A 22131-nucleotide genomic window follows, 5' to 3' on the forward strand; every position below is an offset into this window, starting at 1 on the left:
TGTCACTACTGCCATGGTGCCCACAAAACCAGCTCCCATTTGGGAAGTGCAGCAGCTTGTCACCATTGTCCTGCGGGCTAAGCACTAGGCTGGCATAAGGTTAAGCCAGAGTTTTCACACTGACTCACCACGTTGGTGGATCACTTAACCAGCTCAGCTGTGCCCCTAGACACAGATGCTGCTTCATCTCCTTGAAGTGCTGTGGTTTGTATACCAAAGCTGCCCCTCCAGGCAGGTCTCCTGCTGCACAATGCCACGCTGCCTTGATACCGAGCTGTGAGGCAGTGCAAGTGCAGAAGCTGCACAGCTGCATTAGCAAGAGATTTCAGCAGGGCTTATTAGCCTGGGCAGAGAGCCACACTTCATGGCTTCTGGGCTGGAGTTGTGCACTGCTGAGCAGAGCTTGCCTACATCTGCCTGCACCACTCGCAGGAGCATACATGTCTTTCAAGATGCCTTGCCCATGCATTTCATTTTCAAGTGCTTTCAATAATAAAAGAGTATCTTTAGCACAATTATTACACACATGCACATCTGCATTGTTTCTGTAATACTGGGGGGAAATCCTTGGTTTTGCCACCTGATGAAGGCATAGTCTTGAGGTATGATGCAGAGCACACCCTGGGGTGCTGCACCCACTTCTTTAGGCTGATGGGGAGTGAGGAAGATGAGAAAGAAATGCCAGTCAGGCCTTGTCAATACAAGCATTTACAGGTGTTATCTAAAAAAATGCTTATTATGTTCTATAAAGGCAATGAATAATTTGGAGATGAACAGCCCTGAGTTGCTGGTGAAATGGGAAAGGAACTAGAGGGAAATGAGCAGATGGGAGGTGAGAAGTGGATGAATAGTCACACAATGTGGTCTGATTGATTGGCTTCAGTGCGTCACTCTGACAGCTTGAAGCCTCCTGCACATGGGTAAAAAGACATGCCACCCTCCTCTTTCCTCCAGAAGACCCTCCAAAGGAATCCTAGCACAATGTAATATGTTCTTGCTCCTGTGGGCTGCAGCACATCAGCATTGTTGTGATGAAAAGCATAAAATGAGGAATCAGAGAACAGGAAAATGTCCTAAGGCAAGCATGGCATGGTACGCTGGCAGTTACTGTTAGCTCAGTGCACAATTTCAGTATTTGATTTTTTTATGGGAAACAAAACTGATATCCAACAGACATCAATTCCTGTGAGCTGATTTGCTCCAGCTGTACTTTGACAGGAGCCTTCTGAAATCAGTGCAGCTAGAAGGCATGCATCCAGTCTTCTTACATGTTTTCTGACTGAATTTGAGATAGTTACATTCAAATGACCACACACATAAAGCCATCTGCTCTCTTAGGTATTGATGTACATACCTATGCAGTGCTGTCATTTGAAATATATGGCTGATCTGCTGGAGGAACAGCTGGGTAGTGTTGATTTTCCAGACTTCCAAATACTCTTGCTGAACAGTAAAACAACCATGGGGGGTTTGATTGACACTTTAAATGGAGTGCACTCAAATGGTATCTAAGGCTTCAGAAATGAGACTGAGAATTCATTTCTCTTTGCGTTTTCATTTTGCTCTCCTAAGCAAGGTTACCTAGCCTTGGAAACTACACGAGGAAAATCTGTGGGCATTGACTTGTCTATTTATTACTTCAGAATTAGCCAGCTCAGGGCCTCGCACAGTGACAGTATCGTATGTGATAGAATTATCTACTTGTGTTAAACTTTAACCCAACCACACCTTCCACACCCAAGCATCTTCCAAACTGGTTACTGAGAACTTTTAGCTGAGAAAGGAGGACAACCAGAAAGCTTTGAAGTCAAATATACTCATTTAGGATTCCAAAGTTGCAGAAAACACAGGGAATGTGCCACATACCATGTATGTATTGCAGATACACTCTAATGAAGTATTACTGGGTATCACCGAGAAGAGTCTGGCTTCAGGTTCTCTACTACACCCCATCAGGTATTTTTACACATTGATATTTACGATTTTAGATCAAAATGGCTTAAACTGTAGTAGAAGAGGGTGCTTTGGGGTCTTTAATGCAAAGATGGTTGCAAATTAAAAGGACTAGTCAGGGGAAAGGTGCTTAGGAGCCTGACTACAGTTTATTTTTCTATGGGAAATTACGTTGGAATTAGATACCTGAAGACCTTTCAAGTACCATGATCAGATTCTACTTAATAATTAGAAACATGATTGTAAAGTTCTCTGAAGAAAATGTTAATGCAGTTAAACCAGGTAGCAGTGCTTTTAAAACAGAAACTAGTCTTAGTCTTAGGTTCAATACTGGAGTCAGCATACAAATCCCACTAAATATTGTGTAAACTTGCACATACCTAGAATATGACCGCTTTCCTTGAACCAAATGTGTGAGATACAGAGAGGCAAGATGACACCAACATATAGGGTGCATTCTTTCAAATAGTATTTGTCTTACATTAATTTCTACAACCACAAGATACAGTTACCGGTCAGGTGAAAATGGTTTCTGCAACAGCAGCCTATTGCAAATCATCTTTTCTCTGTCATTAAGTATATCATCCATTAAGTTATACTTAATGGATGTTCTAGGCCCATAAAACATATCTTTCATACTGAGTTATTACAGTAGATTGTGAGCTGCATTGATATATATTGCCAAAAACTTTTCTGAGCATCTACATTTTTAATACTTACCATAAATGAATATGGAAAAATTATATTAGAATCTTGTTCAGAATTAAGTAATTTTCTCTTTTTTTCCTATATAAAACTAAAGTTAAAAGCAAAACCGAGAACATATTTCAGCAGACCAAAACCTGATGCATTTGGAAAATGGAAATCCAAACACAACAGTAAGTCTTTTATTGTGAGGTCTTAGAAACTACCGATGATTGTTTAAATCACAATTGTGCCCCTCAGATAGATGTCTGAACTGTTTGCTTTAGGACAGGGGTCTAAGAAGCTTCTAGCAGAAAAGTAAAAAAGATTGTTGCTGCAGAACTTGGGAGATGACTAAAATCTCTGCTAGACTGTATTATTCAGAAGGGCTGGACACTGCATTTGAATCATTTGGCATCTTGATCTTGGAGGTCAGGTGGGCTGCAATACATTTGTTTGATGCTCCAGATATTTTGGCTCTGTCTGAAAAGGAACAGCATAGGACCTGCATAGAGGGTTTGGGACTCTGTTGTTCCCAACCTGATGTGCATCTGAGTACCAGTATGGAGAGAAAACTGGTATCTTGCTATTATAGATGCAATAATATATTTTTTTTTGTGTGTAATGAGATGAGATAGATAATCAGCAGTGAACATAGAACCACAAAATTGTGAGATTTGTCACATGTGTCTTAGAGCAAAACATTCTGCTGTTCAGCCTGGAGAAGGGAAGGTTGTATGGAGACCTCATAGCAGCCTTCCAGTATCTGAAGGGGGCCTATAGGGATGTTGGGGAGGGACTTTTTATAAGAAGAAGTATCAATAGGAAAAGGGCTTCAAGCTGAAAGAGGGTAGATTTAGATTAGACATTAGGAAGAAGCTCTTTACTGTGAGGATGGTGAGAAACTGGCACAGTTTGACCAGAGAAGCTGTGGCTGCCCCATCCCTGGCTGTGTTCAAGTCCAGGTTGGATGGGGCTTTGAGCAATCTGGTCTAGTGGAAGGGGGCTTGTAAATATGTGATCTTAAGGTCCTTTTCAACCCAAACCATTCCGTGATTCTATTCTGGCAAATGCTTCAATGGATCTGCATTGTAGAGCAGTGGATCAGACAGGAACAATATATTGGTGACAAGTATTAATAAGGTACTATTTAATAATAAACTGGTTGTTCAGAAAAGAAAATAAGGAGGTGTTGATGTTGCAATTTGTATCCATTCTGTACCAGTTTCAAAGCCACAGGATGTTTTTGCTGCCACATACTAGAAATATGTAAATTGCCATTTTGCCTAATCTCCTGAACCAGCTGCCTTTCTATATTAAAATGCAGTCATAAACATCATGCATGTCATGTTACTGTAAAGATACACAGCAAAAATGCTTGAGCAAACATATTTTCTTTGAAAACTTTGGCATAAAATCTTCCCATTGAGCATCCGGTTTTTGTTATCTCTCTTCGGAGACATCTTTTTAAATGAAATTTTTTTATTATGCTTTAATGAAAGCTCCAGGCATAAGAATAAGAAAAATAATTACACAAGTTATTCACAGTCATGGTATTCATTCCTGACCAAATGCTGCAGTTACCAAAGGATGCAATTTATTAATGATTCTTATCAAAAGGGAGGTGATAACTAATCTCATGAAATAGCTAAGGCTTAAACTGAGGTTACCATAATGAACAACTGGGAAGTACAAACATATCCTATAGGGAATGAGAGCTACCCCTAATTCTAAAAGCTATCCATGAGAAAACTGGCTCTTTAGAAATATATTATGCACTATGCAAATGCATGCTCTTGAAAATGCTACCCCTATGTTTGAAAAAGTTCCTTTTTTAAATCTTCCAGATATACATAGCAATTTTGCTCTAAAGCTTATTGCCCACTCCAAACTGGGAGGCAGCTCCTAGCCTAAGCCATAGAAAATGGAGGATAAAAAATCTCTTTCGCAATAAACTCAACAGTTCCTCCTTCCACAGCACAATGAGCAAACACTGGAGCACAGAGACCTCAGAAAATGAAAGTCTTTAATTTTCCCACTAGTTTAAACCTGTTAAGCATTTGTCACTACAAAAAATCACCATGCTCCACTTTCTCTAGTGTTTATTCATTTATATGTTGGGTCTGGTTTATATTTTTTCAGCCAGTAACAACAAAGGGTAAATAATGCTTCCCATCTTGAAGACAGAAATGAACTTTAAATAGACTACCCCTGAATAAAGTTTCTCAAGGGCATAGACAGGGAGATGGATAAAACACAGGACTGGGCACACTAGAAGCTCCTCTATTGTTGTATTAACGTTAGCTTCTTCATTGATCTTGGGTAACTCATAGATGTTTTGTTCCTTAAACCTCTGCATCAGTAAAATGTGATTTATCTACTTTAGGTCTGTAACAAGCATGAGCTGAGACTCACTTCTGCAAGCACTTGTACAGATGACTTTGCTTTCTAACAAGCAGTTGCACAAGCAGTTTTGCCTAGGAAGACATTAAGCACCAACAATCTCATGGTATCTCAGAATCAGGCCTTTAAATTCTTAGGTCTGTCCAGCATTATGGATGGTAGCTAAGCGCTAAATTATAAGCATTTGAGATCTGCAATGAGTCATATCCCTGTTCATATTTAAAGGAATGTTTCTCAAATTCCACATGACTTCCACAGAAAAGAAAGAATTAAAAGGCCATTAAGATGAAAATGGACAAAAGCAAAAACCATAAAATGAAGCAAAGGGACGCCAGGAAGGTGAGTGCTTCTGCAGCACCCTTCGTTAGCATGCATATCTTCTTGCTTTCAGGTCCCAGTCTGTGGTGGAAGCTGGCACGCTGAAACATGAAGACCAAGGAGAAAGCGAGAACACCCAACCACTGCTGGCTCTGGACTGAGCTCCCATGTGCTCAACATGTACATATACATCAACAGACTTCCACCAACCCACAGAGCACACAACACACATACTCGTGCCCGTGTTTTGCTTGAGAACAAGTCCTTCATGTTTCTTGACAAGTAACAACTGTCACCAGCCATCTGTCTGTGAAACCAACACTGAACAAAAACTGAGAAGTTTCTATTGACACAGGAGTCTGTCCATAGGAAAAAAATGTTTCTCTTTTGACTTATGACATTAAAGCATTGGAAATTATGGGACTGCATTCTCTGTTCAAAGAAACCAGGGTGTGTCAGTAGCTTTCCTGAAGACTCCATCAGGGATGCTCACTTTTACAGAAGCAAAGGTTAAGTGTGTTTTAAAGAGAAACAATTAAAACTTAAACTCTGCACTGTAATCATCAGTTTAATCTGGCACAGAGGGCAGAAACAGCAGCACCTACAGAGTACTCAAGTTTTACAGGAAGATTTTACATTAAGAAAACAACGTAAATCAGTGAGAGCATAATGCCATTCAACATGACACTTTGTGACCACCTCAACCATGCTGCTTACTGGGGGTCACATTTCAGCATCTAGCAAAAATTACTCTTAACTTTCAAAGCCCATATGAAACTGTCGGCTAAGTGGAATGAGCTGTGTGGGCAGCAGACACACACAATCTGAAATGCAATTATTTAATTTAACGATGTGTTTTTCCACAGGCAACTTGGGAGCCTATTAGAGGAGTGTATGTGTGCACGTGTGTGCATATGCGGAAGGGGGCTGCTAGGGAGACCCATTGGACACATTCAACAGTGATTAATGGTTCAATCCAGATTTTTTCATTTAGGTCACAACAGCAAATATAAGCTCAGCAGAGCCATTTACCCCCTTCCCTCATGCAGTGTAGTGAAAAGTGTAGCCAGAAGGGTATGCTTATTGCAGATGCGGGCCATTATTAAAATGAAAAAGGAAAACTTTGAATTCGTTATTCAGTACAAGCTTCTGCCAGAAGGAAATGTGGGCGAATAGAAGAACTGAAATGCCAAAGATCAGTTTGTTATTTCTCTGTTTGCTCTAGCTGCAAAGAGAGCCCCATCTCTTCGTTGAAATGGAAAACAGATTAAAGAAATAAAAGAAAAAATCATTATCAAATTGTATGTGCAGTGACTTTATTTCCTAAAACAGTTACAACCACTGTACACACCTTTAGTCTCCAATTAAATTGCCATACTTTGACAATTTACAAGAACAAGCGGTTGATAACAACAACATATCAAAGGTAGCAGTGTAAAACATATATATCAATGAGATGATAATGGGCACAAGAGTTTTTAATGTGCCTCTGGAACATCCATTGAATTCCTAAGTGACACACTGAAGTGATCATATAGTTCAACTGGACATAACCCTAAGAGATGGATTAACAAAATACTGCCTTTATCTACATTTTATGTCTGTACAGGGCAGAAAGGACATCCTGCCAGATCCTATCAACACACACTGTAGTATTTGTACTGGATAGCCTCATCCAGGCTAACCCTTCTTCTGCAGCAGCATGTCATTGACACAAAGCCTGGCCTCCACAGTAGACAGCGAATCTGTAAGGCAGTGAATGGTCCCAGTAAGGCAACACAGGAGTCAGAAAAAAGCAGCAGAGGCTTGTGGGAACATTAAATAAATAAGACAACTGAGCCCATTTATCTTTGGGATTTCTTCCATTTACCCTCCCCTGGCATTACCACCTATTACAGAAAACTAGATGTCAGCTCCTGGTAAAAGGACACAGCTCTGCCTCCCCTGGCTCATGAAGTCTCACAAGCATGTGGATTTGTCATAGAGAACTTGCCTAAAGCAGGCAGTAAAAAAACAAACAGACAATAAAAGGCAGGCACTGATTATTATACTGCAGCGTTAATGAAGAACACTTTGGGTTACAATTTTGCTCTGTTAATACACTCACCACTGAATCTTTGTGATGAACTGTTACAATCATTGTTCGTTCAAGTGGGACTTGTTCTGCCCAGGAAGTGCAAATATCACTGAAATCTTGTCCTTGAGGATTAAACCTTGCAGAGGATTATTTATTTTCTTTAGCTGTGACATGAATACATACATATGATGCCTTGTATATAACTGTATGATGCCTGTATTTAACTGTAGGATCTTGTACAGACTCTGCTTCCAAGCAAGGTAACTACAGACAGGGAGGAATCTAGCTCCTATCATTGTAATGAATATGTACTGCTTTTAAAGAAGATACTATATTGCCCTTTTCTGGCATTTCCCTCTGCAAATAAATCTAAAGGAAAAAATATTTAAAATGCAATGGTTCTCCAGTTTTAAAAACATTTCTATTCACTCTTCCATTGGCATTTCCAATGTTGAAAAGCTTTTTCAAGATGAAATATTATTTGGCAAACAGGAATACTTAAATAATATATGACTTATTCAGGGCATGATTTCTGTAGTTTACTGTATTGTCCTCCATGTATATAACTAATCCTGTAACTGTAACTAACAAATAGATATGCTTTCAGCTCCTTGACAGGCAGGCATTGAGGAGATTCACTTCAGTGTTGCAGGAGCTATTCATAATATATTTTGCTATATTCAAGGCACTTATGATTTTAAATGGCCAATATATCACTACACAATTTAATAAACAGTGCTACTGCAGCACACACACATCTCAGGTAGATTACTTTTATCTATTTGCCAATTTTATCTTTTCGCCATTTGCAATAGGAAAAGATAAAGTATAACCCTTCAAAGGAACAACGAAACAATGTGAAGGATGGCATGGATTTTCATAAAGAAAGTCCCAAGGCTTTTACCACTCATTTAGTATTTCCTCTAAGCTATAGAAACTAAAATGCAACATTAATAAAAATGTTCCTAAACCACTAATTTTGATTTAAACAGTTCTTGATTCTTTCTTTACAAACTATGTCTTTATTATAGAGAATTACAAAATCCTTTATAATTTGTACTGCTTGATCACCTTACAAAGATACACCTCGCAACTATACAACTACCAGATTTAATTTCTTATGATCTTTTTACTACTTTACCCCCCACAATAACAAGCACCTTGTTCCCAGCTTAGCACTTGATTCTCCTAAAGCTCTGCAAAAATATCTCCAAATATTTTATATTTTCATTATGATTAAATGATAACTGTTACTTTCTTGTATATTGTGCATAGTCTCAGAGTTATTTTTGACACAGACAACTTGTTAAAGCTTAATTATCACAGCGGTCTAAAACTGACTTAGACCAGAGAGGATTTTTCAGTTTAATATTCAAAAAGGAAATTAAAGTGCACACCTCCAGAAACCGGTTACACTAATTTATGGTGCAATCATCATGTGATACATCGCATTACAAGATTTAATTACCTAGCAAAATACAAAATCTGAAAAGCATTCACTTTATGGCAACACAAAGCTCTTATCTGTATTTTGCTCCCTCAAATGCGGCATTCTCGTCGTGATATTTGGGTACCGTTATGTAGCCTCGGTAGTACAAAACCACTAAGCATTCACAAGTATGATGACTGTTCAGTGTCTTTTGGGCAGCAAAGCTGAAGCTGTGGAGACTAAGTAACCTCAGTGTCTCCTCCCTTAGTGTTTGTCTCTCAAAACCCTCAGTAATGTTGCCACTGCTCATGACAAGCCCTGAGCATCCTAGCACACCTATCCACACCCAGCTAGTTTTGTGGGAGAGTAGGTAACAGCCAGTCATAAGCATCAACTGTGCAACCTCAGGTCTCTTTCCTGTTAGTGTTCTTAGAAATTAATAGTGCAGGGTGCTGCACCCTCCATCTCCCATTTAAATAGTACAGATCCCCCCAAAACCAGCTAACTGCTTAAATATCCAAACAGTTTTCTTTCTTGAAAACAAGCCTTTTACCATAGCGTCAATTCTGTATGGCAAGTATAGAACATACAGTGAACAGTACTGGGATAAGACTACTTCAGCGGTATGTCATACACTTCAAGACAAGGAAAACACCATTAGGTCATTTAAAGGATCTTTCTATCACTCTGTACGATGCTGGCAGCAGAAGTTAATAAAAGTTAATAACCTGAAGCTCTTTGTCTGCTCTGCATTCTGGCAGAAAACCAAGCCAGACCTTGTCCTCCTGCCCAAAGCACAGGAAGTTTTTTATGTATATTTTTTTTCTGCTGAATGAACACCTAAGAACAGCCTAGAAAGATCCCCTGGAAGGAGGTGTCCCAGACCCCTGCTGGGTAGAAAACAGATATCATAACACAAACTTTTCTAAGGATAGGAGAAACAGCAGTTCACCACATAAGCCTAAGAAGTTTAAGGTCTGAACCTATGGATGTCACATTTGCTTGGTATCATCCAAAGTCACATTATCAAACTGAAGGTTGCTGCTAAATAAGAGAACGATTTTGTTTTAGAAGAACAAATCTTCACTAAGCAGCTGCTTATGCAAGTTTCAGTTTGCATTTCCAGGAAGGCAAGAGAAGGCTACACAGGACAAACATTAAATATGATCATATGTAGTGTTTTCCTTCTGCTAATAGCTAGAGATGCACTTACATATATGTTGTTCATTTTAAAAAACAGTGGTTGAGTAAAGAAGATTTGTTCATAATTATGCTAGAAAAATACAGTCATTATTTAGAAAAAAATACAAACACATATAACCCATTCACATTATCTACAGTTGATAACATCGGGACATGCTCTAGGCCTAAAGCAGCTAACGTTAAAACTGCATACTGATTTTCAAAGTTGGTTGTGTGCATATGTTTGTAAATATCTTACATGTATAAAAGCCTGGGAAATATTTCCCAGATAGAGAATTGCAAATATTGTGCCTGAACATGGCTGGGCAAATAGCTGACTGGTTTATCGTGCATAATACAGTCATGGCAAAAAACATCTGCACATTCCTTAATTTGAAAATCCAGACCTATTGTTCTTTGGCTGACAAGATTCATATTTTCAAATTTCCATCAGTGCTGTACCAGTATGAAACAAAACATGGCTTTTTTTTTTTTTTTTTTTTTTAAATCAAGTCCTTCATGACTGCAGGATGTAGTCCTTATCTCTGCTAACCCTTACAATACCTGTATTCTTTGTATGCTGGATAAATTAATCCTATTCGCATAGGACACCCTCTCCAAGGGGGTTAAAGCTCCTCTGCTCTGCATATCAGAAGGAGCCCCTTAAATAGCAGGAAGGGTGTGTCTCTGTTGTGCTGTTAACTCAGGGTGCCACACATCCACAATGAATATCAGGCGATAATCTTCGGCATCCTGCCATACTTCATGTTCAAAAGAGTCATCAAAAATAAGAACTTTCCCTTCTTCCCAGGATCTGCAACACAAAAAAGAACATGACTTGGTGTAGTATTGGAAGTGCTATGGAGCAGACAAGCTATATATCAGCTCTGAGGATGCTCTTTCACATACCAGAATGATTTATACAGTATATATTGCACAGTCAGGACTTTACTAGCTAATATAAAGACTGAAGTATCAGGGTTTTAATTAAAAGAAACTACAGAAAGATCAGTCTAACGGGCCTTCTTATTACTGAGGGATTGTTTCCCCTCACTCTGCCCACATACACATTCAGACGTTTATAGTATTTGTTATTTACATACTTTTAATGAGTTGAGTCCAATAAGCAGGAAGCAAGTATTAATAACTAGTGTAGTAATCGACTTTTTTCCTTTTCAAATCAGATACATACATAATGAGCGATGGAAACTGAGGGAATGACCAGTAATCTGATTTTATGGTCCAAAACCAAATTATGTTGAATCAATCTGCTTTTTCCGAAAACCAGAGCAACAAAATCAGGCCCTGATCGTGCTTAGTATTCCAGAGATTTTAACAGTCTTGTCCCATAAATCCATTCAAAGCACTGAGCCCAAAGATTTTTCTTCAGAGGGAGGTTGCCATGCCATGGTGCACACTGGGTTAACTACACTGTCAAAACTAAACTGGAAGCATGAGACCATGTAACTTAGCAAGCCCTTCTGCTTGCTAAGTACTGCTTAGCAGAGCAGATCACTGAAAAGATGTAAATACCCTGGGTGATTGTTCACTACAGCATGGAAGAGCTAAGTTTAAACAGTGATACTCTTCCAAGATCTGTATCTTTGTTAGGCACAAAAAGGAATACACATAATTTATTGAACATGGCTCGGTTTTGAGCACTTCCATCTTATGATAAAATAACAAAATTACTGGCCAACAAAATTAAGAGAAACGGCAAGAGGCAGTTTAGAAGGGAGATATTGCTTATTGGAAGAATCAGTGTTTCTGTCAATTTTACTTACTGTAAGTATAGAACCACAGAATAATCTAGGTCAGAAGAAACCTTGGCAGGGCATGTGGTCCAAGCCTCTGCTCAGAGCAAGACTCACTGCAAAGTTAGATCCAACTTTGAAGTTAGATGAGATCTCTCAGATTCTTGACTAGTAGATTTTTGAATATCTGCAGCCACAGACATTCCACCATCTCTTCCTGTGTTTCACGAATCCCATTGTAAAAATTTCCTTTTACCTAGATGGAATTTTCTTCACTGTCACTTGTGTCCATTACCTTTGATGCTATAACTGGACACCTCAGAGGAGCCTGGCTTTGTCTTCTGCACAGTCACTCACTAGTAGCTGAAGACAGTAACTAGGCTCCTCTTTAGCTTTCTCTTTGACAGACTCCAAACCAGCTTTTTGAGATTCTCCTCATGTGTCACATATTCCAGTCTTCTAAATATCTTTTTCCATCCTCCACTGGAGGCCCTCTAGTTTATCAATGACTTTTTTTTGTACTGAAGAGCCCAATACAGGAAACAACACTGCAGAGGTAGCATCTTGAGTGCAAAAGAAAGGGAAAACAATTGCTCCCCTCAAACTGCTTCCTGTGCACAGCTAGCCTTCATCAAGACAGCAGCACATTAGGACTCATGTTCAATTTGTCCCCTAGAACCCTCAAGTCCTTTGCTGCAAAGCTGCTTCCTATGCAATCATCACCCAGTCTGTACTATTGCAAGGTGTTGATCTGTTGTTATCAGTTGCAGGGCTTTGCATTTGCCTCTGTTGAATTTCACGAAGTTTCTCCAGCCTGCTGAGGTCTGGATTTCTAGTTTTGAAAAGAGGTTTAGTGTCTGATTAAATGTATTCCTGACGCTGCAAAAAATAAGCAGCTCATCAGTGACCACTAGTGATAATGCCACAACATGTGAAAAAGTCACTGTGCTAATCATTTGTCACTGCCCCTCAGATCTCAATCTTACCCACAGCATTTAGACACTGCAGCTGATTGTGTTACATGGCTTGTCTATTGTAGAGTCAGGTAGTGGTATGAGCAAAGCAAATTTATTTTGCATTGCAGGAGGACAAAAGCACACCTCTCATTATCCCCCTCAGTTGAGACTGATGAAGCTTCTCTACAATGACCACATAACCAAGTTTTTAAACAGGATTCCTTAGGAGCTGAAGCAGCGCAAGAAGACAGATGCTCTTAAAGGGAATTAAGAACTATGAAACAAAAGTCTTGCCATCAAACATGGAAATGCATTGCTTAGCTTATTCAACAGTGTTCACTCACAGAGAAAACAATTTTCTTCTTCAAAAACAGGGTGCAAATGAAATTTAGTATCCCAAGTAATCTCAGTATTTTTAATTCCACAAAAGCAAAAATTAACCATCAAAATTTATAGGGTTGTGCTGTAATGTTCTGAAGAGAAGTAGAAACAGAAATTGGATCGTTTCAACTGAAATGATCATCTAAACATATTTTAAGCAAGAGTACACAAACCATAAAGCATAATATAGTAAAATATTCACACTGGCTTGCACATAGACATCAGCCTTGAAGGCTCAGATCATGAGCGTTTTGCAGGCTCCAGCTATAATGATGTCGTTTTTCTGCTACCATATCAATTACCTGATAACAAAAACATTTTATGCCTTACAGATTCTGAGTCTCTGCTACTGCACTAAAGTTACATTGGTATTATTCAACTCAATGGGAATCAACCACTTTCAATACTGTAATGCAGTAAGAAAATCAAGTTGACTTTGGTTTTTTTGGGGGGAGGTGTGTGGAGGTTTTTTTGTGGTTTTGTTGGTGTTTCGTATTGGCAGCTTTTTTACTTTTGATGGGGGTTGCTGGGTTTTGGGGTTTTTGTTTGCTGTGTTTTGGCTTCAGTCTGAGAATAGTGCTCATAACACACGGATGTTTTTAGTTGTTAGTAATGCTTACCCTGATCAAGGACTTTCAGTCTCTCATGCTCTGCCAGTGAGGATAGGCACAAGAAGTCGGGAGGGAGCAGAGCCAGGACACCTAACCCAAACTAACCAAAGGGGTATTCCATACCGCAGCATGTCATGCCCAGTTTATCACTTGTGTTTATTAGCGATAAAGGGAAAGTGAGTGAACAGCTGCATAGTTCTGAGTTACTGGCTGGGCTTAAATCATGACACCCCTTTTGAATAGATTACAAGCCCCACCATTAGCATGCAAATAAATATTTTCTAGAAGCCTTCATGATGTGAGAAACACTTCACAGTGGGACCACAGGGACGATATTCTTCTGGCCTGGTGTTAAGCCACTTTGGGAGTAGTTTATATCACCTGCAGGGCTCTAGTGTGACCTGTTACAGGTGAGATCTTGGACTGGCTTTTGCATAAGGCTGTAATTCTGCACTTTCATTTTAAAACATGATTACCTTGTCTGACAGACATGTTTGATTTTGAGTACTAGATATTATTTACCTACTATTTTTGTGCATTTTACCCTATACTTTACAGTGCTGAGACTTCAAAATGGCCCAACAACCTAAAATTACCATAGCTGTACTGAATAATAGTGAGGTATACGGCTCCTAGCAGCTGCAGAAAGACTGTTCTGCAGGTGAAAGAGTAGAACGCAGTACTAGACAGAGCTGAGTTGCCTGTCATCAAAGTATGAGTAGCATTGTAACACTGCCCCTATAAACACCCACACTGGATGACACAAAGGTGACCAAGCACAAAATTCTCATTGTTTCTGTGTTCTCACACACACAGCAGTGGAATAGAAGGCCAGAAAAGGCATGACCTACAATAAGCTTCATATTAGAATCAGCACTCCTATTTGAAACCACCAGTTTACCATGGCTCTGAACCACCAGGAGGAGAGGAATGAACAAAAAATGCCTAAGGTAGGATTTCCTCCTGGCACTGCTCTTTTCCACAGTACTTCACCCCACTCTTCTTTTATGGGGGAAGTGATGTAAAAAAAACCCCTTTCATTGCCAGCAGTAGACATACTTTCAGTGCTTTCAGGGAAAATCCTGCCTTTGATTCTGAATGTATAGCTCTTGCCAAAAGCAGCTAAAGTTAACACATTACAGCACAGGCTTGAATGTTTTATCCTTTCTTACATCTCCTCATATTTCCCAGGCGAGCATATATCCTGATTGTAAATGTATAAGCTGTTGAATCTTATTTTGGTTTTTGTGCCAAGCAAACAGAGACACAACTGGCCTTCAAGTCAACATGACTTTTCCCTAAGAGGTAAGAATTCTTACTTGAAATGCACTTTAAAGAAATTTGCTACTTCTGCAAGTAATTGGGCCAAAAACTATACAGATGTCTTCAGACTGAAATCAACTTCAACTGGAATATTTTTAACCAAATTAAAACAAATAATACCAGCTAAGAAGGAGGCTTCTGCCAAAAATACAAGAGTATTCCATCATGGTGGTGAGAACGGAGGTACATACAATGAAATCTAAGCCTCCCCCAAATCAAAACAAATAGAGGAACTCTGCTGACACTCTATTAGACTGGCATTGGCACTGTAAAAGCAAACATAGAGAATCTGTGGACTAAACCCACGGTTATTCCCATGCCATAGCAAAGAGGAGCAGCTTTGTCTCTGAAGAGTCTTCTGGCATTGTTTGAGTACTGATATTTATGTGTTTGTACCAAGAGTTAGTGTGCAAGTTGCTGGTTTAAGGAAACACATTACCCCTCCTGAACAGTAAAATATCCCCTACTTTATTTTTTTTAATTACATGCAATCCCATCCCTTTTTCAGCCTTGAGAGAGGTAGAAAGAAACAACCCCAAACATCCAACCATACCTGTTCTCCTGGGCGCATCGAATCCTGCAGCCTTCCTTAGGTATCACCAAGCCCAAATGCATCCTTAGTCGACAATTGGTGGGCCCTGTGTGGGGCCAGACATGAGTTCCCGGGTGCATGATAGAATATTTGATCTGCAAGAAGAGAAAGGCAGGCCTTCAACACATTCAGCTTCACAGCCATACTGCTAGAAATTCAGGACTTCATTGCATCTCATCCTTGATGACGGGCCGAAAGTGCAATGTGATCTTTTGTTATGGTCTTAGCAACAACTGCTCATTCTCATATCCTAACCATATTCAATATTATAGAAAACGTGTCTTGTGGTATGTTTACGCATACAGGCGTGTGTGTGAAAGTCTATATTTTTCATTTTGCTTAAAATAAACAGTATTCATATTTCAATCTGAAATACTTATCTCCTATCTACAATCAGAATTATTATTTTTTTTTTACTATAGAAAAGATTACAGCCACTTTTGTTGTTTAAAAGGATGGACTACAGGAGAAAAGGCCTGTCTTAGCCAGACTGGCCAGTCTTTCTCGGATGACAAAAGTGACGTGAAAGTGACTGTAAGCCTTGTCTGGAGGAACCATGAGACGGCAGAATTCAGGATCTTGAGACAAGGGAGAAAGGCAAAAACAGGATTACCACCTGCAGCTTCTGAAGAGCAGACTTGGACTTATTCAGTGATCTGCTGGGAAAAATCCCATGAGATATAGTGCTGGAGAAAAAAGGGGTCTAGGACAACTGTTTAAGTATCACATTGTCCAAGCTCAAGAATGGTTCACCCCATGTGCAGGAGTCATAGAAACTCAGACAAAATTGTGCACAAAAAGGAAGCATACAAGAGGTGGAAGCAGGGTCAGGTCACCCAGGAAGACTGTAGAAACATTCTCTGAGCATGCAGGGATGACAATAGGTAAGTCAAAGCTCTCCTGATGTTAAATCTGGAGATGGAAGTGAAGGGCAACACGTGTTCTACAAATACATCAGGAGATCTGATGATAGAGGACATGGGAAAGGCTAAGGCACTACATGCCTTCTTTGCTTCGGTCTTTACTAGCATGACTGACTTTCAGGAATCCCAGGCAACTGAGACCAGTGGAAAAGACTGGAGGAGACAGCTTATCTTCTGTGAAGAAAGATCAGGTTAGGGCACGTTTAAACGAACTGGTCCATGGGTCCTGATAGGATCCACACTTGAGTGTTGAGGGAGTTGGACAATGTTGTGAATCCACACTTGATCATCTTTAAAGGTCACTGAAACCAGCAGAAGTTCCTGAGGACTGGTAATGTTCCTATCTTCAAGAAGGTCAAGGAGGAGAATCTGGGGAACTACAGGCTAGTCAGCCACACCTGAATCCCTGGGATGGTGATGGAGCAAACAATCTTGGAAACCATTTCCAAACACATAAAGGAAAATAATTCGACTGGGACCAGTCAGCATGGATTTATGAAGGGGAAATTATACTTTACTAGCTTGGTGGATGAGGAGAGATTGGTGGATATTTTTAATCTCATCTTTAGTAAGCCTTTCAACAGCCTGCCATGAACATCCTTATTGACAAACCGATGAAATACAAACTTGGTAAGGTGACAATGAAGTGTATTGAAAACTATCAGTTAAGCCAGGCTCAAAGAGTTGTGAACAGATGCACAAAGTCCAGCTGGAGGCCACTCATCAGAGGTCACAGGGCTCAGTGCTGGGTACAACACTGTTTCATTGCTACACAAATGACTCAGATGATGGGAAAGAGTGCATTTCCTTCAGCAAGTTTCCAGATGATAGAAAATGCTGATACACTAATGGTTTTCCTGCAGCCATTCATATGGAACTTGTCAGGCTGGAGAAAGGAGCAAACAGGAATCTTATGATGTTCAACAAAAAGAAAGGTAAAGTTTGGCACTGGGGAGGAATAATCCCAAGTACCAATACAAGCTGGTGCACAACTGCCTGGAAAGCAACTTCCCATAAACAGACTGTGGGGTCATCATAGACAGCAATCTGAACATGAGCCAGAAATATGCCCTTGCGGCAAAGCTGACCAACAGCCACCAGGGCTGCAGTTAAGGAGAGCTCTGGCAGCAGTCAGCAGAAGGAGGTTATCCTTCCCCTCTGCTCAGATGTGGTGAGATTTATTGAGTGCTAGGTCCAGTTCTATGCTACTTACTATGAGACAGTCATGGATATACCAGGGCAAGTCTAGTTAATGGCTATAAAGATGATCAACGGATTGAAGCATCTGACGTACAAGGGGAAGCGGAGAAAGCTGGGACTACTCAGCCTAGAGAACAGAAAGCACAAAGGGGAGATCTTATCTATGCATATAAATACCTGATGGGAGGAGCAAAGATGACGGAAGCAGGCTCCTTTCAGTGGTACCCAGTGACAGGCAAAGAGGCAATGGACAGATATTGAAAAACAGGAAACTCCATTTAAACATTAAAAACAAATTTATTTTCTGTGCACTGGAACAGGTTGCCCAGAGAGGCTATAGAGTATCCCCAGAGGCATTCAAAACCTGACTGGACACAGTCCTAAGTAACCTGCTCTAGTTCATCAAGCTGTGAGCAAGCAGTTGGACTAGGTAATCTCCAGACGCCCCTTCTCATTCCTTCTTTCTGTAATTCTACAACTGGATCAGGAGGAAGTGTGAATAATGTACAGCAGTGGTGAGAAGCACCTTTTCAACTGAGAAATCCGCACATCTGGCTGGGACAGGGTAACACTGATAAATCTTAGGGTTTAAGGTGTTACTTGCTCTTCAACTGTGACAAAATCAGTAGAAGACAGTGTGTGCCTAATGCCTTAGCTGTTCCCACCATCTGAGACTTCAGCTTACCTGAATCTGATTTCACCTCTGCTACACACTGAGGTGCATTAACTCAATTGCCCTGTCAGACCCAGATGAAATGCAAATAACTGGCTAGGCAGGATAGTTACTAATATCCCAGAAAAAAACATTTTTTTAATGCTAATATACCAGCACTGCAGAATGATTACTGTCATGTATTTCATCTGTCCACATAGATCAGCCTGGATATGCCCATGAATTAAATGTATGCACTGTCCTCAAGTACTACATATAAATAGTCCTATTTATATGTAGTATATGTAGTATAAAGTACTACATATAAATAGTCCTATTTATAGGACTATTTGCCAATCTACCAATAGAGTGCACTATGGTTGTAATTTAAAACTCTAAAGAGATGAAGAAACACCCAGAATTAAAACTCCCTCTGCTACTTTTATTTTACTGTTATTTTTAAGAATGACATAATTTTTAATAATACAATCACTTGTTATTGTTCTACACATTCCTCAGCAGCACTAAGCAAGTGATTTTACATTTTGTTAACCTCTGTCAGTACATGACATGCCCAAAGCATCCTAACAGTCAATCCACCAGACAACTCCCAATTTCCTGATTTGTTCCCATTGTTTCTGTATGGGAGTACAGACTAGGTGATATTTTAAACTTAATTTACCAGTAAGAATCTGAGGCATGGATACCATAAGATCAAAATTGTCCTACGCATCCCCCAATAGTGTATGAACTCAAGACTTCTAGAGCACCATTTTTCATATTATCGTACATTTTATATGTTCAAAACACATGACTACAGCTATAACTGCAAGTACACAATGTCTCTGAAAATCAAATCCTGGTGATAACACGTGGGGTGCTAAAAAAGGATGAACAAAATAGTAGCTCTCAGAGAGACTTTGCTCCCTCAGATAGGTCAATTTTGGCTATGGATGCCACAGAAAGCAGTTTTCCTGCTGTCAGCTACATGGTGTGAGGACCTCTCTCATTAGTTATATTCCCTATAATCAGACTTTGCAACAAATCAATGAAACAATAGCCTTCTTCATTCCCACAACAGCTGCCATCTAGTGCTCTTCTGCACATCAAAGGTACTCGCCTGGCAAACACCTACTCCCAAGGCTCTGAACTAGGATTATGCTAGCACTGTGTATTCCAACTTTTGCATCCTTAATTTTGCAACGTGATGGTTGTTCTCATGTAGTTATTACATATAAAATATAACAATTTGGAAAAAAATTATGAAAAATTCTGTCCTACAGATTCATGTATCTGTGCTGGGCCATTCATTCCACCACATATGTATTAATCCAGACCATGTAAGTCTACTGCATGATTTAACAAGGTTAATTTGTAGCCAAGTAGACCAGGCACTTAGGTTAGCACCCAAGACCACATCCCATGGGTGTGAAATTTCTTTACCTTTAGGAAAGAAGCATGTGACAGCAGTACTCTTGTTTGGCTTCTATGAGGTGATTCTCCTGTCTAATGCAACAAGGCTAGGGTAGACAGTGAGCATCTGGCTCACTGAATGAGTTTTGTAAAGTTAGGTTCAGATCAGAAAAAAAAAAAGAATTAAGGTTAGAAAAGATGTAATCCAACCTCTGCTCAAAGCAGGATTAGCCATGAGCCAGATCAGGTCACTTAGGGCTGGGGTTTAGTGGATCATTACTAATTGGTTGACCCATGGCAAACAACTACTTAACTACCATGAGCTCTCAAGAGCTACAAGGCAAAATGCCTCAGCTAGAGTCCACAGAAAAGTTTCAACTAACATCATCCTACATTTACTGAGGGCTAAAGCTAGGCATATTTTTACTGTTAACCCCATTGTGTGCTTGAGGCATAATTAAATATACCAAAGTCATACATCTCTCCATACACATTCCTCAAAATCCCCTGCTCCCAGTATTAAGAATTAGTAAAAAAGAAGAAATTTGCCAGGTACCTGCCCCCTTCTGCAGCCAGTAGCTTCCGGGAATCTTTCCAATAAAGCACATGTTTTTGGAACACTTTTACAAGCATTCTCATTTTTTCTTCCTAGTGAAAATAACAGCCAGAGCATTGGTAAGGGCAATAACCAAATATTTCCTTGTTTCCTGCTTTGCAGAAAACAGCAAAGCTATCAAAAAGCTGACACTGAAAGACAGGTAAAGATTATTATTCCCATTTTACAGATTGTGAAACAGAGTAGTTGAACATTGTAATATCAGAGCAGCCTGCACATCCTTGTTTTTAAGTTATTTGTGAAGACTAGAATGTCCATAATTTTTTAAACATTACTCTAAAAGTATAAATAATGAGACTGCATAGAAAAAGAAAATGCCACCAACATCATACATTTTTGAAAACAGATGATATTTGGATATAAGTTGCTTCTAATATATTAAGCATGATTCTAAAAGTATCAACAATAATGAGACTGCATAGAAAAAAAAATTATGGAAAAAGTCACCAACATCATTCTGTTTCAACACCAGATTATATTTTGATATAAATTGCTTTTAATATTTTATTTTACAGAACTCTTTCATATGCAGTCTTATATAACATTATGATTATAAAAATAAGTCTCTTAGAAGAGACAAGTCATGGGCCTCCCTCTGCACAGCTCAGGGATAGGGCAGCAAGCTTGTAAGTCATATTCTTTTGCTCATACAATTCCTCACCCCGCTGACAATACAATATTGAGGATGTGTCTTCTCCCACACTTCCGTCTTCCCTCAGGCTGCTCTTTACTATGCATCACCATGCAAAATGTTGGCAGCCTTTTACCACTTGAAGGAGTATTACCTTCAAGCGATTCTTAGAAGTGCTTCAAGACAACATGGTTTAGAATAAAGAACTCTTGTTCACTGCCACAGAGATCCCAGATGCTATTTTATTAGTTCCCTTCTTCTGCAGATTCAGTGATTATATAAAAGGTTCTAGAAAAAACTGTGTTGCTACTCCTTATTACACTGTATTAATGAGTAAATGAAAAGAAATGAGGGGAAAGAGAAGAAATACAAAACGTTTTACCTTGTTGCCATAAGGTAAACTGGCTCCAGTCTCCTTTTTCTCGTAGATTCTCATCTTCAGGCAGGAAAAGGCTTCTTTTCTTATCCATCACAGCAAGCCCCTCATCCCGAATGAGCTTCCAATTTTTCTCTAAGGACTGTTGTGAAATCCAAGTTACTGCACTGAGAACTTACTGCATTCAGTTTTAGTACTGTTTTAATTTTTCCCTGCCATTACTAACTTTTTTTTTTAATTTAAAAGCACTAAAAAAAAAAGTGCTCATCATCATTATCAAGTTTCTTTATCCTCATTTCCCTCTTGACGTATTAAAGCAGTAAACCCAACTGTCACAGCATTCCTTGGATTCAATTACATTTAGATTGTAAAATTTCAATAATCCTCAGCCTCTTTGCAGGCTAGGCCTCACTTTTACTTGCTTTTTGACTAGCCTAAGGGCTCTTTAACAGCTCATTTTGTATTGTAAGCTAACAAGTGTATTAATCTTCTTAAACACTACACACCTTACCTGGAAGCACTCCTGCAACTACAAAACCAGTCATAACCTGGAACTCCAGGCTTTGGCAGAACATTCTAGTTCAAAGAGGACAAAGGTAAACACACCACTTAAGCTGAAAGCTATGATTTAAACCTTCAGAAAGGTTTGCAGAGATT

At 39.4% G+C, this 22131-nt stretch overlaps 2 protein-coding genes across 8 annotated transcripts in view; one reads left to right on the top strand and one right to left on the bottom strand.

Annotated features, from left to right (window-relative positions):
* Positions 1-6194, top strand: part of CLVS1 (clavesin 1) — a 99106-nt gene extending 92912 nt beyond the window's left edge. The window contains exon 6 of the mRNA XM_061342831.1: positions 5432-6194. Coding sequence (XP_061198815.1) covers positions 5432-5519 — 88 coding nt within the window. The 3' untranslated portion in view covers positions 5520-6194. The remainder of the gene's footprint in view (positions 1-5431) is intronic.
* A 464-nt stretch (positions 6195-6658) lies between these two features.
* The window catches only part of ASPH (aspartate beta-hydroxylase), a 111066-nt gene continuing 95593 nt past the window's right edge, over positions 6659-22131 (bottom strand). For all 7 annotated transcript variants that reach the window (XM_061342824.1, XM_061342826.1, XM_061342827.1 and 4 more), the window contains 4 exons: positions 21481-21616; positions 20408-20499; positions 15625-15758; positions 6659-10860 (listed from right to left, as the gene is read on the bottom strand). In XM_061342824.1, the coding sequence (XP_061198808.1) occupies positions 10710-10860; positions 15625-15758; positions 20408-20499; positions 21481-21616 (513 nt within the window). In that variant the 3' untranslated portion in view covers positions 6659-10709. The remainder of the gene's footprint in view (positions 10861-15624; positions 15759-20407; positions 20500-21480; positions 21617-22131) is intronic.

Source organism: Neopsephotus bourkii, unplaced genomic scaffold (genome assembly GCF_033783945.1).
Source record: "Neopsephotus bourkii isolate Nb327-2 ecotype Australia unplaced genomic scaffold, CSIRO-AGI_Nbou_v1 NB_1820, whole genome shotgun sequence".
Lineage (NCBI taxonomy): Eukaryota > Metazoa > Chordata > Aves > Psittaciformes > Psittacidae > Neopsephotus > Neopsephotus bourkii.